This window comes from Hemitrygon akajei, chromosome 32 (genome assembly GCF_048418815.1).
Source record: "Hemitrygon akajei chromosome 32, sHemAka1.3, whole genome shotgun sequence".
In the NCBI taxonomy this organism is placed as follows: domain Eukaryota; kingdom Metazoa; phylum Chordata; class Chondrichthyes; order Myliobatiformes; family Dasyatidae; genus Hemitrygon; species Hemitrygon akajei.
In genome coordinates this window covers 31,182,966-31,200,934 of record NC_133155.1, presented here as the reverse complement: position 1 = coordinate 31,200,934, position 17,969 = coordinate 31,182,966, and the positions used below count along the sequence as shown (strand labels likewise).

The 17,969-nt window shown below is 44.3% G+C and overlaps 1 protein-coding gene across 5 annotated transcripts in view; it reads left to right on the top strand.

The window, feature by feature from the left end:
• LOC140719754 (SH3 domain-containing kinase-binding protein 1-like) overlaps positions 1-17,969 on the top strand; it is a 158,787-nt gene that overhangs the window by 60,798 nt on the left and 80,020 nt on the right. For 3 of the 5 annotated variants that reach the window (XM_073034600.1, XM_073034599.1, XM_073034598.1), the window contains exons 8-11: positions 3,148-3,251; positions 3,492-3,561; positions 12,149-12,243; positions 15,385-15,480. In XM_073034600.1, coding sequence (XP_072890701.1) covers positions 3,148-3,251; positions 3,492-3,561; positions 12,149-12,243; positions 15,385-15,480 — 365 coding nt within the window. The remainder of the gene's footprint in view (positions 1-3,147; positions 3,252-3,491; positions 3,562-12,148; positions 12,244-15,384; positions 15,481-17,969) is intronic. The other 2 variants (XM_073034596.1, XM_073034595.1) reach the window with 1 other exon arrangement.

Below are 17,969 nucleotides of genomic sequence, written 5' to 3'. Positions count from 1 at the left end.
CTCGCTGCCTGTTTGACACGGGCAGCACTGAGAGTTTTATTGACCCGGCCACAGTGAAACGCTGCGGACTCGTGACACGGCCGGTCCGTCAGAAGATCACCTTGGCTTCAGGGTCGCATTCCACAGACATCCGGGTGGGTTGTGTAGCGACATTGGTGGTGCAGGGCACAGAATATCGGAACTTTGCGTTCCTGGTCATGCCTCGGCTGTGCGCACCTGTGCTATTGGGGCTGGACTTCCAGAGCCATCTCAAAAGTGTGACTATGGCATATGACGGGCCCCTCCCACCACTCACTGTCAGGAATCCTCAGTTTGGTGGGACTTCGCCATATACTCCGTTACCACATGCACGTGCTGCTGACACTATTTGCAACCTCTCCACCCTCAAGATCCCTCCCCCATCGCTGTTCACCAACCTGACCCCCGACTGTAAACCTGTGGCAACTAAAAGTAGGAGGTACAGTGCGGGAGACAGGGCCTTTATTCATTCAGAGGTGCAGCGGCTGCTCAGGGAGGGGATCATTGAGCCAAGCACAAGCCCATGGCGGTCCCAGGTGGTCGTTGTTCGGACTGGGCAGAAAAATAGGATGGTTGTGGACTACAGCCAGACCATCAATAGATTCACGCAGCTTGACGCGTACCCCCTACCCCGCATCGCGGATATGGTCAACCAGATAGCTCAGTACAAGGTGTACTCGACAATTGATCTGAAATCCGCTTATCACCAGCTCCCCATCCGCCCAGAGGACCGCCCCTACACCGCCTTCGAGGTGGGTGGCAGGCTCTATCACTTTCTGCGCGTCCCATTTGGTGTCACAAATGGGGTCTCAGTCTTCCAGAGGGAGATGGACCGGATGGTGGACCAGTACAAACTGCCGGCCACATTTCCCTATCTAGATAACATCACCATCTGTGGTCGCGACTGGTCGGACCATGACGCCAACCTCCAGCGTTTTTTCCAGGTGGCCGATGCTTTGAACCTCACTTATAACAAGGACAAGTGTGTGTTCAGAACCACACGGCTCGCTATCCTTGGGTATGTCGTGGAGAACGGGGTCATTGGCCCTGACCCCGACCGTATGCGCCCCCTGTTAGAACTCCCTCTTCCCACTACTCTCAAGGCCCTCCGGCGGTGCCTGGGTTTTTTTTCCTATTACGCCCAATGGGTTCCCCATTACGCAGACAAGGCCCGCCCCCTGGTCAAGTCTACCACCTTTCCCCTCTCTGCCGAGGCCCGAGCGGCCTTCAGCTGCATTAAAGGGGACATTGCCAAAGCAACGATGCATGCGGTAGACGAGACCATTCCCTTCCAAGTAGAGAGTGACGCCTCTGACGTCGCGCTGGCTGCTACCCTCAATCAAGAAGGCAGGCCAGTGGCGTTTTTTTCTCGTACCCTTCAAGGCTCTGAACTTCGGCACTCCACGGTGGAGAAAGAAGCCCAAGCCATAGTGGAAGCTATTCGGCACTGGAGGCACTATCTCGCTGGCAGAAGGTTCACCTTGCTGACCGACCAGCGCTCGGTTGCGTTCATGTTCAGCAGCCAACAGCGGGGCAAAATCAAAAATGATAAAATTTTGCGATGGAGAATAGAACTCTCCACCTATACTTACGATATCCTGTACCGGCCTGGCAGGCTCAATGAACCGTCTGATGCCCTATCCCGGGGACCGTGTGCTAGTGCCCAGCTCGACCAGCTGTATGCCCTTCATGCCCAACTTTGCCACCCGGGGGTCACCCGGTTTTATCACTTCATTAAAGCCCGGAACCTGCCGTACTCCCTGGAGGACATCAGGACGATGACCAGGGACTGCCAGATCTGCGCTGAGTGCAAACCGCACTTCTACCGTCCTGACACTGCGCAGCTTGTCAAGGCCACCCGCCCTTTTGAGCGACTGAGTATTGACTTTAAGGGCCCCCTTCCCTCCACCGACCGCAATGTCTACTTTCTCAGTATTATTGACGAGTACTCGCGATTCCCCTTTGCCGTTCCCTGCCCCGACACTACTACCACGTCGGTCATCAAAGTCCTGCGCCAGCTCTTCACACTGTTCGGATATCCCTGCTATGTCCACAGTGATAGAGGGTCCTCCTTTATGAGTGACGAGTTGCGCCGGTTCCTGCTTGCTAGGGGCATAGCTACTAGTCGCACCACGAGTTATAATCCCCGGGGGAATGGCCAGGTGGAGAGGGAGAATGCCACAGTGTGGAAGGCCATACTTTTAGCCCTTAAGTCACAAGGGTTGCCGGTCTCCCGATGGCAGGAGGTCCTCCCTGAGGCACTCCACTCTATCCGCTCCCTGTTGTGTACGTCCACTAATGCCACCCCTCACGAACGCTTATTCTCTTTTCCCAGGAAGTCTGTCACTGGGACCACCCTGCCAGTTTGGCTGACGTCCCCGGGGCCAGTGCTGCTGCGTAAACATGCGAGGAGTAATAAGTACTCACCACTGGTCGAGAAGGTTCACCTCCTGCATGCTAATCCCCAGTATGCCTACGTGGTCTTGCCTGATGGGCGGGAGGACACGGTCTCTGTCCGCGACCTGGCGCCCGCCGGAGCAGCAGACCACTACCCCGAGCACTCCACGGTAACTATGCACCCTGTACCCGAGGTGACTCCGCACGCCCCGTGCCCCACACAGACTCCGTATGCGTCTGTTCCAGGGCCCTCGCTCACACGCGAGGGGTCCCTGACACCTCCTGTTGGGACAGAATTAACCCACTCTCCGCCTTCGGAGCACACACCACCTCCGGCACCTGTGCCGTCATCACCTCCGGCTCCTGTGCAATTGCAGCCGGAGCTACGTAGATCGCAGCGAATGATTCGACCACCTGATCGACTTAACCTGTAAATATGCTTGGGAATTTTTTTAAACAAAGGGGGGGTGAATGTGGTGAACTAGATATACCTGTCTGACTGCTCCTGTGGCTCCTCCCAAGACCCTGCTGACTACCCCTGTGGCTCCTCCCACAGACCCCTGTATAAAGGCGACTGTGGCCTGCTGCTCTCCCTCATTTTCCCCAGGATGTAGTGTTGTCCTTCAGTCAATAAAAGCCGATATCTCACTTCCTAAGTCTCGGCGTGAGTTATTGATGGTGCATCAAGGAGACAGTGTTCAGTTGTTCCTCCTCTTCGTGTTTCCCCATCAGGTTCCAGCAGGAAAGAGCAAGAAGGACCAAGTTCAGACCTCTATGCAAACTTCCCACTGGATTCGGAAAAGATGCTGGTCAGCGGGACGGCTGGAGAATCAAAGGTACAGCAGCAGAGTATTGGCACCCGTAGGCCTGTCCCACTCCCCTGGTGACATGGGTTCAAATCCCACCATGGCAAGATTTAAACCGGTGATGGTACGCGGTACCCGCAGTACCGAGTCTGAAGTGGGACTTGAACTCACATCGTTCTGATCACATTACGGAAAGATAAGGATTGCTAGTAGCACTTCAGAAAATCCTGGAAAGCTTCACCTTGGTCAAAATGCCTCCTTTTTTTGCAGGAACCAGCTTCTGGATCGGCACATCCCCAAGAAGATGATGGATGCGTTGAAGAAACTGGACAGAAGATAGGTTGGTAGCCGGGGCCTTTGACCTTATGTGAAGTAGACGGGACCTTTGACCTTATGTGAAGTAGCCAGGACCTTTGACCTTATGTGAAGTAGCCGGGACCTTTGACCTTATGTGAAGTAGCCAGGGCCTTTGACCTTATGTGAAGTAGCCAGGACCTTTGACCTTATGTGAAGTAGCCGGGACCTTTGACCTTATCTGAAAACTATACTTACACACTGGAAGGTGCTTCAAAGTGAATGATTGGAGCCCAGGTATTTTGCTGTGAGTATTACCCAGGGTAGGATGAGGGATACTCCAGCTGGATTAGAGGTGAGGTAGTGACTACTCACTCGACCCAAGAAGGGAGCCAAGCAAAGGCTACTCGTCATCAGAGGAGGAATGGCTTGTGGGAAATCATGTGGGAATGGCTCGACGCCATAGCAGTGGATCTGAAACATTAGACAATGAGCCAGGCGATGTGGGGAGCAGAATGATAGTGAAACACTATTAACCCCCCCACCCCCCCATCTCGCCCCCTCTCACCACCCTTCAGCCACTCTCCTCCAGCTAAGTGACTGCAGCGTCTGCTCCTGCCTCAGTACAGGTTCAGGGGCACATTCCCCCGGCGCAGGTCACAACAACACTCCTCCCGTTACACTCCATGAGTTCTCCGACACTGGGCAGCAGCTGGAACATTACTGACAAAGGGCGGCAGTCAGTTTGGGATTTTAGCAATGGCTCGGCCAGAGTCTGATAACTTGCTGGGATCTCTCTGGGGAAGATACCAGGACATCAAAACATGCCCCATTGTGTTACCAGTCACAAATTCACACTGGAGCCTCTGGGTGGTGCTATGGGAGAGGCTCATAGATGACCCTGACTAGGAAATATATCTATGTATAAATTTACATGCAGCACAGACTCAATGGACTGAATGGCCTCTTTCTCCGTTTGCCCCTGTAATTGCATACAAAATTATAAACTGATTTTCCTCTTGATATATATTAAGGAAATGCTGGATTTGGAAATCACTTTATTGATTTCCTCTCAGTGGTTCTTTACTCTCTGGGTTTTGAATGCTGCACTCTAGGTCTAATTGTCTGAGGATAGTAACATCCCCAAACCCAAACCTGTCCTTCATCATTGTTCCTATCTTTCTTTCTTTCTTTTTAAACCTTTTTATTAATTTTTAAACAAACATAAATGAAACATGAATACAAAGAGTTTGAGAGTACATAGTTAATTGTTTAAGTAGGCATTCAAATATATAATAATCAATATATATAACCTCCCAAACTCATAGTATTTATGAACAAAAGAGATTTAAAAAAACCCAAAAAAAAGAAGAAAAAAAACACTAACCAACATGGGCCATTGCATAATGTCAGATATATACAGTAGTGCCAATAACTCCGAACCTCCATCCAAATAATTGAGGATAATAAAAGTGAGGTTTAGGAAAAGACAACTTAATTCATATGAAAATGTTGAATAAATGGTCTCCAAGTTTCTTCAAATTTAACTGAAGGATCAAAAACAACACTTCTAATTTTTTCTAAACTCAAACAAGAGATAGTTTGAGAAAACCACTGAAATATAGTTGGAGGATTAATTTCTTTCCAATTCAATAAAATACATCTTCTAGCCATTAATATAACAAATGCAATCATTTGTCGTGATGAGGAGGATAAACGACTATTATCCACCATTGGTAAACTGAAAATTGCTGTAATAGGATAAGGTTGGAAATTGATATTCAGAACTATTGAAATAATACTGAAAATATCTTGCCAATAATTTTGCAAGCAGGGGCAAGACCAAAACATATGGGTCAATGAAGCAATATCAGAATGACATCTGTCACAGGTTGGATTAACATAAGAATAAAATCGAGCAAGTTTATCCTTAGACATATGAGCTCTATGTACAACCTTAAATTGTATTAGGGCATGTTTAGCACAAATAGAAGACGAATTGACTAATAGTAAAATTTTCTCCCACTGCTCAGTGGGTATAAGACAATGAAGTTCTTTTTCCCATTCCTTCTTAATTTTTTCTGATACTTCTGGCTGTATTTTCATGATCATATTATAAATGACAGCTACTAAACCCTTTTGACAAGGATTCAGAGCTAAAATTCTTTCCGTAATGTCCAATGGACATAGTTTCGGAAAAGACTGTAACTCATTATACACAAAATTTCTAACTTGCAAATATCTAAAAAAATGAGTTTTAGGTAAATTATATTTATTAGATAGCTGTTCAAAGGACATAAAGCTATCATCCAAAAACAGATCACAAAAACATGTTATACCTTTTGTTTTCCATAAAAGAAAAGTTTGATCCATAAAAGAGGGCCGAAAAAAGAAGTTAGATATTATAGGGCATGATAAAATGAACTTATTCAAACCAAAAAATTTACGAAATTGAAACCAAATTCGCAATGTATATTTGACTATAGGATTAGTTATTTATTTATTCAATTTAGATAAAGAAAAAGGAAGTGAAAATCCTAAAATTGAAAACAATGAAAAATCTTATACAGATTTACATTCCAAATTTACCCATTGTGGGCAAGCTGCTACAGTCGATTCTTGTGTCCAAAATATTAAATATCGTATATTAACTGCCCAATAGTAAAATCTCAAGTTTGGCAAAGCCAAACCGCCCTCCTTCTTAGGCTTCTGTAAATATTTTTTGCCTAGTCTAGGATTTTTATTCTGCCGCAGATAAGAAGATATTTTGAAGTCAATAATATCAAAAAAAGATTTAGGAATAAAAATTGGTAATGCTTGAAATAAATATAAGAATTTGGGTAATACCATCATCTTAATAGCATTAATTCGACCAACCAATGACAAAGATAATGGAGACCACCTGGTAGCAAGTTGCTTAATTTGGTCAATTAAAGGTAAAAAATTAACTTTAAATAAATCTTTGTTTTTTAGTAATTTTAATACCCATATAAGTAAAATAATCTGTAACAACTTTAAATGGTAAATGTTTATAAATTGGAACTTGCATATTTAATGGAAATAATTCGCTCTTATTAAAATTCAATTTATAACCAGAAAAGTTACTAAACTGAGCAAGCAAGGACGAAATAGCAGGAATAGATCTCTCAGGGTCAGATATGTATAGTAACAAATCATCAGCGTATAATGATAACTTATACGTCCCCTCCCCACTAGTAATACCCAAAATATTTGGTGATTCACGAATGGCTATAGCCAAAGGTTCCAAAGCAATGTCAAATAGTAAAGGACAGCCTTGCCTTGTACCACGGAATCACTGAAAAAAAGGAGGTCTTTGATCATTGGTAAAGACTGAAGCCAAGGGTTTATAGTATATTAATTTAATCCATGATATAAATTTCACACTAAAATTAAAATGCTGCAACGTATTAAATAAATATGGCCATTCAACTCTATCAAATGCTTTTTCAGCATCTAAGGAAATGACACATTCTGGTATTTTGGGTGAAGGAGTATAAATAATATTAATTAATTTTCTAATGTTAAAAGATGAATAGCAGTTTTTAATAAATCCAGTCTGATCTTCAGAAATAATTTGAGGTAATATATTTTCTAATCTAGTAGCCAAAATTTTACTAAAAATCTTAAAATCCGTATTCAGCAAGGATATAGGCCGATAGGATGCACATTCAATAGGGTCTTTATCTTTTTTAAGAATTAAAGAAATAGAGACTTCATAAAAAGATTGTGGCAATTTGCCTATAATTAACGCATCTTTAAAAAGTTTACAAAGCCAAGGAGAAAGTATAGAGGAAAAGGATTTTAAAAATTCTGCAGTATAACCATCTGGACCAGAAGCTTTACCGGAATTCATTGAAAAAATAGCCTTTTTTATTTCAGTTTCCGTAATAGGTGTATCTAGGAATACACTATCCTCTACTGTTAATTTTGGAATATTCAATTTCCTTAAAAATTCACCTATTATAGAAGAATCCTCAACAAATTCTGATTGATATAAGGAATTATAAAAATCTTGAAAGGCTTTATTTATCTCTTTATGGTCGATCGTCAGAGTGCTATCTTGTTTACGAATCCTAGTAATCTGTCATTTAACTGAAGCAGTTTTCAATTGATTAGCCAATAATTTGCCAGACTTATCTCCATGTACATAAAACTGGGTTCTAGATTTAATTAACTGATTTTCAATCGAAGAGGATAATAACAAACTATGGTCCATTTGAAGTTCCACTCTTTCTTTATAAAGTTCTTTGCTGGGAGTCACTGAATAAATCTTATCAATTGCTTTGATTTTATCAACCAATTTTAGAATTTTAAAATATTTTAGAATTAGTTCGTTTCCTAACTCCAGCAGAGTATGAAATAATCTGTCCACGAATCAATGCTTTAAAAGTGTCCCATAAAATTCCACTAGTTTGTTGAGAATTTGTTGAGAAAAACAAATCAATTTGTTGTTTAATAAAATTAACAAAGTCTAAGTCCTGCAATAAAATAGAGTTGAACCTCCAAGATTTAGCATTAATAGATGAATCCATTATCTTAATAGATAGCTTCAAAGGTGCATGGTCAGAAATGGTAATAGAGTCATATTTACAATCGATAACATCTGTAAGTAAACGGTGATCAATGAAAAAGTAATCAATTCTTGAATAATTATGATAATCATGAGAAAAGTATGAAAACTCTTTGTCATTGGGGTGTAAAAAATGCCAAATTTCAAAAATTGCTGAATCAGTCATAAAGGAATTAATAAGGGAGGCCGATTTATCTGGAAGAGCTTGGGTGAGCTTAGATCTATCCATCGAAGGGTTTAAACAACCCTATCTTTCATCTCACAGCCAAGGGTCAGGCAGGATTTCACCCCTTTATACTCCAGGACTTGAGGTCAATAGACAGACTTACTGCTACCAATTTTACTACCAAAAAAATATCAAGCCACTATGAGTGGAAGCTGAGACGTCTTAAGGGTTACGGAGACATAGAGTCATAGAACACTACAACACAGAAACAGGCCCTTCAGCCCATCTAGTCCATGTCAGACCATTAATCTGCTTAGTCCCATTGACCTGCACCCAGACCATTGTCCTTCATAGCACTCCAATCCATGTACTTATCCAAATTTCTCTTCAATGTTGAAATAAAGCCCAAATCCACCACTTCCGTTGGCAACTGGTTCCACACACTCATCACCTTCTGAGCTCCCCTCCATAATCCCCCTAACCCACTCATGCTTAACCCATGACCTCTAGTTCTAGTCTTACCCAATCTCTGTGGAAAGAGTCTGTCTGCATTTACCCTATCTATGCCCTAATAATTTGTATACCTCTATCAAATCTACCCTCATTCTCTTACACTCTAGGGAATAAACCCAGGTTGGTGGTCCCAAAGTGTAGCATCTTACGCTTGTCTGCATTAAATTCTATCTGCCATTTGCAACCCACTTCTCCAGCTAGTCCAGATCCCGCTGCAAGCTCTGATAGTCTTTCTGGCTGTCTACTACGCCACCGATATTGGTGTCATCCCCAGATGTGCTGATCCAGTTCACTACATCACCATGCAGATCATAGATATAGATGCCAAACAAGGGACCAGGCACTGATCTCTCTGGCACACTACTAGTCACAGGCCACCAGACAGAGAAGCAACCATCAATTACCACTCTCTGGTTTCTCACACAAAGTCAATGTCTGATCCAACTTACCACTTCATCCTGAATGCCAAGTGACCGAAATTTCTTGACTAACCTCCCACATGGGACGTTGTCAAATGCCTTGCTGAAGATCATGCCTTCATCAGCTTTCCTGGTAACACCCACTAAAAACTCTATAAGATTGGTTAGACATGATTTACCACGCACAAAGCCATGTTGTCATTCCCTAATCAGTCCATGTTTATCCAAATACTTAGATATTCAGTCTTTTAGAATACCTTTTAATAACTTACTCACTGCTGATGTCAGGCTCAGTGGCCTATAATTACCTGACTTATTCTTAAACCCTTTCTTAAACAACGGAATAACATCAGCTATCCTCCAATTCCCCCAGCACCCAACCTATTGCTAAGGGAATTTTAAATACCTCTGCTAGGGCTCCTGCAATTTCTCCACTAGACCCACAAGATCCGAGGGAAGGCCTTGTCAGGCCCTGGGGATTAATCCACCCTAATTTGCTGCAAGACAGCAAACATCTCCTCCTCAGTAATCTATGTATGGTCCATGCTGTTTTGACTCAGTTCTGTAGACAGTGTGTCCATTTCCCCAGTAAATACAGATGCAAAAAAAAAACCATTTAGGATCTGCCCCACCTCTTTTGGCTCCATACAGAAATGACCACTCTGATCTTCAAGAGGGACATTTTTGCCCCTTGCAATCTTTTTGCTCTTAATACATATGTAAACACCCTTGGGATTCCCCTTCTCCTTGTCTACTAGAGCAACCTCATGGCTTCTTTTAGCCCTGCTGATTTCCTTCAAGTGTCTCTTGCATTTCCATAAGAGCATAAGACACGGGAGCAGAAATAGGCCATTTGACCTATTGAGTCTGCTCCACCATTTCATCATGGCTGATGCATTTCCCTCTCAACCCCAGTCTCCTGCCTTCTTCCTATATCCCTTCATGCCATGAGCAATCATGTGTTCAGTTTTGGGTCTCCAAATTTGAGGAAGGACATTCTTGCTATTGAAGGAGTGCAGCGTAGGTTCACGAGGTTGATTCCCGGGATGGCAGGACTGTCATATGTTGAAAGATTGGAGCGACTGAGCTTGTATACACTGGAATTTAGAAGGATGAGAGGGGATCTGATTGAAACATATAAGATTATTAAGGGATTGGACACGCTAGAGGCAGGAAACATGTTCTTGATGTTGGGGGAGTCCAGAACCAGAGGCCACAGTTTAAGAATAAGGGGTGGGTAGGCCATTTAGAATGGAGTTCAGGAAAAGCTTTTTCACCCAGAGAGTTGTGGATCTGTGGAATGCTCTGCCTCAGAAGGCAGTGGAGGCCAATTCTCTGGATGCTTTCAAGAAAGAGTTCGATAGAGCTCTTAAAAATAGCGGAGTCAAGGGATATGGGGAGAAGGCAGGAACGGGGTACTGATTGTGGATGATCAGCCGTGATCACATTGAATGGCGGTGCTGGCTTGAAGGGCCAAATGGCCTACTCCTGCACCTATTGTCTATTGTTAATCAAGAACCTATCAACCTCCACCTTAAATGCACCTGGTGACCGGGCCTCCATAGCTGCCTGTGGCAACGAATTTCACAGATTCACCACCCTCCGGCTAAAGAAAACCCTTCTCATCTCTCCTCTAAATGGATGCCCCTCTACTTTGAGGCTGTGCCCTCTGGTCCTAGACTCCCACACCAAAGGAGACATCATCTTCACATTCACTCTGTCTAGGCCTTTCAACATTCGATAGGTTTCAATGAGATCTTCCCTCGTTCTTCTAAATTCCAGCGCGTACAAGCCCAGAGCCTTCAATTACTGCTCATATGGTAACCCTTTAATTCCCGGAGTCATTCTCATGAACCTCCTCTGAACCCTCTCAAACGTCAGCACATCATTTCTTAAATAAGGGGCCCAAAACAGCTCACAATATTTCGAGCGAGGCCTCATACAGCCTCAGCCTCTTGAAACGAATGCTAACGTTGCATTGGCCTTCCTCACTATTGATTCAACCTGCAGACTATCGTTTAGGGAATCCTGCACAAGGACTCACAAGCCCCTTTGCACCTTGGATTTCAGAATTTTCTCCCAGCTTGGAAAATAGGCTATGCTTTTATTCCTTCTACCAAAGTGCATGACCATACACCTCCTTACACTATGTTCCATCTGCCGCCTCTTTGCCCATTCTTCTAACCTGACCAAGTCCTTCTGCAGCCTCTCTGCTTCCTCAGCACCTGTGTCCCGTGAAGAGTTTGTCATGCCTTGCACGCATGCAGAGGAAAACATACACGAAAATCCACGTATTGGCACGATCAAAGTTTGTAATCTTCATTCTGGTCCCTACAGAATACACAGAGGACCCCCGATCTGCACTGTGTCATTAAGCTAGTGTTGTATTTCTAGGATTTTCAACAAGGTGCTCTCACCAAAGCCGCAGTGGCTTTATGGAGCCTATCTCTGTAAATCCTGGGGAATGAAGCGAATATGACTCTAAGACAACTCCCAAATGACCACCCCTGCCAGTCACAAGTCCCTGACCCATCCTGCACACAGCGAGCTTTGCACAGAAGGTGCTGGAGGAACTCAGCATGTCAGGGTGAAGGGTCTCAACCCGAAACATCAACTTTGCCTTTTCCTCCATAGATCTTACCTGACCCGCCGAGTTCCTGCAGCATTTAGTGTTCGTTGCTCAAGATTGCCAGCATCTGAAGAATTGCTTGTATCACTACTCACACTGAGCTGCCAACCTGATCTGACAGCCCCACGAGCACCAATCACACCCTTCACTATCAATAACCTAACATGGCAGTTGACCTTCACCCCAACCCTTCCACCCTTCTGTCACCCTTCTGCCTCCCTGGGCCCAGATCACCGTACGAAGAGAGGCTGACGACTACCGAGCACTGAGCCCGCTCTGGGAAACTCTATTTCAATGGGTTATCATTCCTTTCAGCCAAGGAATACTACGAGGCCGTGTCTGACTATGATGCAGGGGCCGAGGATGAACTCAGTCTGCACAAAGGAGATGTTATCCTCGTGTTAGAAAAGGTAATCACTCTCTCTGTATGTCTTACAAAATCTTCAAGGAAATTCATTGCATATAATCTCAAAATGAAAGGAAAATGCACATCTGAGGTCAGATATTCCCTCAAAAACATTTTCTCATATTTGGGTAGCATAATGTTTGGTGCACACACAAAATGCTGGTTTCACCTGTCACCTGCCACCTCCTACTTCTCCCTCCCTCCCTCCCCTCACCTTCTTACTCTTGATTTCTCATCTTCCTGTCAGAATCAGAATCAGGTTTATTATCACCGGCATGTGACGTGAAATTTGTTAACTTAGCAGCAGCAGTTCAATGCAATACATAATCTAGCAGAGAGAGAGAAAGAGAGAGAAAAAAAAATAAAATATGATAATAAATAAACAAGTAAATCAATTACGTATATTGAATAGATTATTTAAAAATTTACTACATAAGAAATACAGTATATTAAAAAAGTGAGATAGTGTCCAAAGCTTCAAAGTCAATTCAGGAATCGGATGGCAGAAGGGAAGAAGCTGTTTCTGAATCACTGAGTGTGTCCCTTCAGGCTTCAGTACTTCCTCCCTGATGGTAACAGTGAGAAAAGGGCATGCCCTGGGTGCTGGAGGTCTTTAATAATGGACACTGCCTTTCTGAGACACCACTCCCTAAAGATGTCTTGGGTACTCCAGTCCTGACGAAGGGTCTCGATCAGAAACGTCAACTGTTTACTCTTTTCCATCGATGCTGCCTGGCCTGCTGAGTTCCTCCAGCATTTTGTGTGTGTTGCTTTGGATCTCCAGCATCTGCAGATGCTCTTGTGTTGGTGGTTAGCGCAATTGCTTTACAGCGCCAGCGATCTCCGATCGGGGTTCGATTCCCGCCACTGTCTGTAAGGAGTTTGTACGTCCTCCTCGTGACTGCGTGGGTTTCCTCCGGGCGCTCTAGTTTCCTTCCACAGTCCAAAGGCATACAGTTGGGGTTAGCGAGTTGTGAGCATACTATGCGTGACATCACGCGGGCTGCCCCCAGCACATCACAAAGCAACGCCAGCAGTGCGTTTCACCCTGTGTTTCGAGCTAATCGATGAACTACAGGTGTGACGAATAAAGCCAATCTTTCTTCTAATCTTGGTGGGAGAGAACTTCCCATTAAGGTGAAGGGAAGCAATCCATTGTTAGATTTTGTAGAGGTTTTAGGGCAGGTGAAGTAATGCCACTGCTGCTGAGTAGCCCCATCAAAAACAACTTGCACGTAAGAAACGATCACAGTGCTGGAGGAACTCAGTAGGTTGAGCAATCATCGTGGAGGAAAAGGGAACTGCTATTGATTCAGAACAAAACCATGCATTCTGGCTCATGGAGTCTGAAGAAATGAAAATGTAATTGGAAGCCAAACAGCGCCATAAGAACAAAAACGGGAAGTGCTGGAAACACTCAGCAGGTCAGACAGCATCAGTGGAGAGAGAAACAGTTGGCGTTTTGGGTCATGGACCCTTCTTCAGAAATGGGATTGCACGTGGATGAGAATGAAGACCAAGGATTGAATTAGAGAAGGTTTTTAAACGAAGTTTCCCAGAAAAGGCAAGGTGTTTTTTTAAAAATGCAATTTCCCAGGAAAGGTCAGGTGTTCTTTAAATGCAGTTTTCTGGGAAAGGCAGGGTGTTTGGAAACATGGAAACTAGTTGCCTGTGGTGAATTATGGAGAAAAGAAAGAAGGGTTAAGAAACAGCCCAGATGAAGAATGCTTCAGATAAGATGTTGCAGAGACGAGGAAGATTGCAATAGAGGGATTTGTAGATAAAGAGAAGAGCCCAGTATGCTCATGAATGGAAAAGCCTACAAAAAATAGAGGATATAGCCGAAGCCATCACAAGAAAAGCCCTCCCCATAATTGAGTCCAACTCCAGGGAGCTCTGCCACAAGGAAGGATTATCCATCATAGGGCGCCCACCATCCAGGCCATGTTCTCTTGTCACTGCTGCCGTCAGGAAGAAGGTACGGCAGCCCTAGGTCACTGTCATTGGTCTACAACGATCAGGCTCCTGAACCAGCTTGAGGAACTTCACTCAGCTCCTCAGTGAGCTGAATCCTCAACCTGTTGATGCACTTTCAAGGACTCTACAGCTCAAGTCCTCAGATTGATTGATCGATTTATTTATTTATTCTTGTATTTGCACAACTTGCCTTCTTTTGATTGTTTGTCGGTCTTTGTGTGTAGTTCTTCATCGATTCTGTTGTGTATCTTTATTCTACTGTGAATGCCTGCTAGAAAATGAATCTCAGGGTAGTAGATCATGACATATATGTACTTTGATAATAAATTTACTTTGAACTTTGAACTGTGAAATTTGAAACCTGCCTGGAGCCAGCGAAGATTCAGAGGGAATGTTTAGGTGTGAGTGCAGGAATGTTGGATAAGCTGAGTTTGTAGTGGATGGAATAGGCATTCTACTGACACTGAAGGTGTGGTGATACATTGCCAACGTTTTCAAGGGCCTCAGGGATATCTGAGATGCAGGGAACATCCTGCTGGCGAGCAGGGGAACTGGCTGCCTCATTGTTGCTGCTGTGGGAGTTCAGGGTGCGCGGTGACCAGCACCTGCTGCCGAAGCTTATCGAAGCATACACCGCCCATCCATTGAACGCAGCAGCGTCACTAGCGGCCTGGAGTTCCACAGCCTCTTCAGCACCTGAAAACTTCTCAAGAGCTTCAACGAGACAAAGGCACTGAGCCGAAGTATGAGACACAATGGTGTGTGGCTTAGCTGAGTGATTTCAATTTTACAGTCTCACGGTTTAATTTTGGAAGTAGTTGCAAACACAATGGAAACCCATGCTCATGGGATAGGTTAAAAATTTTAGCATTTCAGGCAGGGAAAGTCTGACAAAAATGGAGGCAAAAGAGATCGCAGATGCTGGAATCTGGAGTAAGATCAAACTGCAGGGTCTTGACCCAAACAGTTGGCCATTCCTTTACCTCCCCACTCCCCACAGATACCGCTTGATCCACTGAGCAAGCGGTATCTCAGTCATATTTGGTTTATTGAGCCATAACCAAAAAGCATTTACTATACAAGACCTGACGGTAACCTGCCAGGTGAGGGCTGATTTGTCGCCTCTCGTCATATTCTCACCTAAACTTCAATTTATGATCATTAACAGGACACAGGGGAAGAAGGCTGGTGGCAAGGATATGTGAATGGAAATGAGGGACTATTTCCTGACAACTACGTGGTCCCTTATGCAGGCACAAAAGCGGTGAGTGTCTTTCTGCCTGTTTTTGTGGAATGTGGAAACCTCACTAGAGTCGGCCTAAACCCTTAGGATCAGGTTTATTATCACTGGCATGTATCGAGAAGTTTATTGTTTTTGCAGTACAGCACAATGCATAAAAATATTTAAAGTTACTATAAGAAATATGGAAAAAGCACGAGGGTCAAAAGAGAGGAAAATCGTGAGGTAGTGGACTCATGAGCTGTTGAGGAATCTGATGGTGGAGGGGCAGGAGGCTCCCTGGATAGAAGCACTGACGAAAAGGAACACTGCAGAAGGCTTAGAGGGATGCGACTGAGAGAATGACGGAAAGTGAATGGTAGAGAATTGGACCTTGCAAAAGTTTAGATACTGTATGCCCACTTACATGTGGCAGAACAAAGTATAATCACTGTTTTTGAATGGTGATCCCTAGCTTCCACCCCCCCACCCCACCACCATATTTTTACAACAGAAGCACAAGAGACTGCAGATATTGGAATCTTGAACAAAAACCAAACTGTAGGCCCAGGAGCATCTGTGGTGGCAAACCTGTGGTTGACATTTTGAGTTGAGACCGTGCATCAGGACAGAAGGAAGATGACCGGTATAAAGGGCTGAGAGGGCGGGTCGAGATATGGGCTGGTAGGTGATAGGTGGAGCCTGGTGAGGTAACAGGATGATGGACAGATGGAGCCAGGTGGGCAGGAATGATGAACCAAGGGTGAAGAAACCCAGGTAGGTGGGTTTCCTTTCCACAGACACTACTCTCTGCATGACTCTCTAGTCTGTTCATCCCTCCCCACCCACTCTTCCCATCTCCTGCAACCTGTCCCTACATCTCCCTTCCCGCCCCTCCAGCTGAGGCAGAGATTCACAAGCACCTCCTCCAACCAGGTCTATTACATTTGCTAAATAATAATAGTTGACTGTTTGGTAATATTCTGGTTTGCAGCTAGTGACTTGCCGTGTTCCTCAGAGGTCTGTGTCGGGTCCTTTTAAATTTCATGTTATGTGTTTATGATCTGGATAATGGAATTGACAGTTCTGTGGCCATGTTTGCGGATGATACAGAGACAGGTGGAAGGGCAGGTAGTGTTGAGGAAGAAGGAAGTCTGCAAAAAGACTTGCACAGATTGGGAGAATGGGCAAAGAAGTGGCAGATGCAGGGAAGTGCATGCTCATGCACTTTGGTAGAAGGTAGAACACCTAAAGGCACAGAACTTCTTCTAAGTGGGAGACAATTCAGAAAGTAGGGAATCAGAGGTACTTGGCAGTCCTCGTGCAGGATCCCCTAAAGGTTAAGTTGCAGGTTGAGTGTTGTACAGAAGGCAAATGCATTTATTTAGCATTCATTTTGTGAAGACTAGAACATAAAAGCAAGTTTGTGATTCTGAGGCTATATAAGGCATTGGCCAGACCACACTTGGTGTATTGCAAGTAGTTTTGGGTACGTTATCCAAGAAAGGATGTGCTGGCATTGAAGAGGGTCCAGAGGAGGTCCATGAGAATGATCCTGGTAATGATAGGGTTAACAACTGAGGAGCGTTTGCTGGCTCTGGACTGTACTCTTGGATGGAGGTTAGAAAAACGCAGGGGGAAGGGGTGATCTCATTGAAACCTAACAAATACTGAAAGGCCTAGGTAGAGTGGATGTGGAGAGGATGTTTCCTGTAGTGGCTGAGTCTAGGACTAGAGGTCACAGCCTTAGAATACATGGACATCTATTTAGAACAGAGATGAGGAGGAATTTCTTTATCCAGAGGTGGTGAATCTGTGGAGTTCATTACCATAGGTGGCTTTGGAAGCCGTCATTGGGTATATTGAGGTTGATAAGTTCCTGATTATTGAGGGTGTCAAAGGTTAAGAGGAGAAGGCAGGAGAATGGGTTGAGAGAGAAAAATAAATTAGCCATGCTGGAATGACAGGGAAGACTTGATGGGCTGAATAGTCTAATTCTGCTCCAATGCTTTATTCTCTATGGTAACTACGTGCACATCATTTCAACCCCACTTCCCATTCCGACACCGATATGTCAGTCCATGGCCTTCTCCTCGACAAGGGTAAGACAAAACACAAACTAGAACAACAGTATGTCATATTCCAATCGGGAAGCCTAGGCCCTATGGTCTGAATGTTGTGTTTGCCAACTTCAGTATTAGAAACAAAGTTAGTGAACTTGTGGTACAGATCAGTACCAAGGCATATGATTTAGTGGCCATTACAGAAACCTGGTTGCAAGGTGGAGAGGACTGGGAATTGAACATCCAAGGGTATCAGGTAATACGGAAAGATAGGCAGGAAGGCAAAGGAGGTGGGGTGGTGCTTTCAATTAAGGATGAGATCAGGGTGATTGTGAGAGATGGTATAAGATCTACTGATTAGAATATTGAGTCCATCTGGGTAGAGATTAAGAATAGTAAAGGGCAAAAATCACTGGTGGGAGTTGTCTATAGGCCACCTAATAAAAATATTGCAGTGGCAGAGGCGATTAA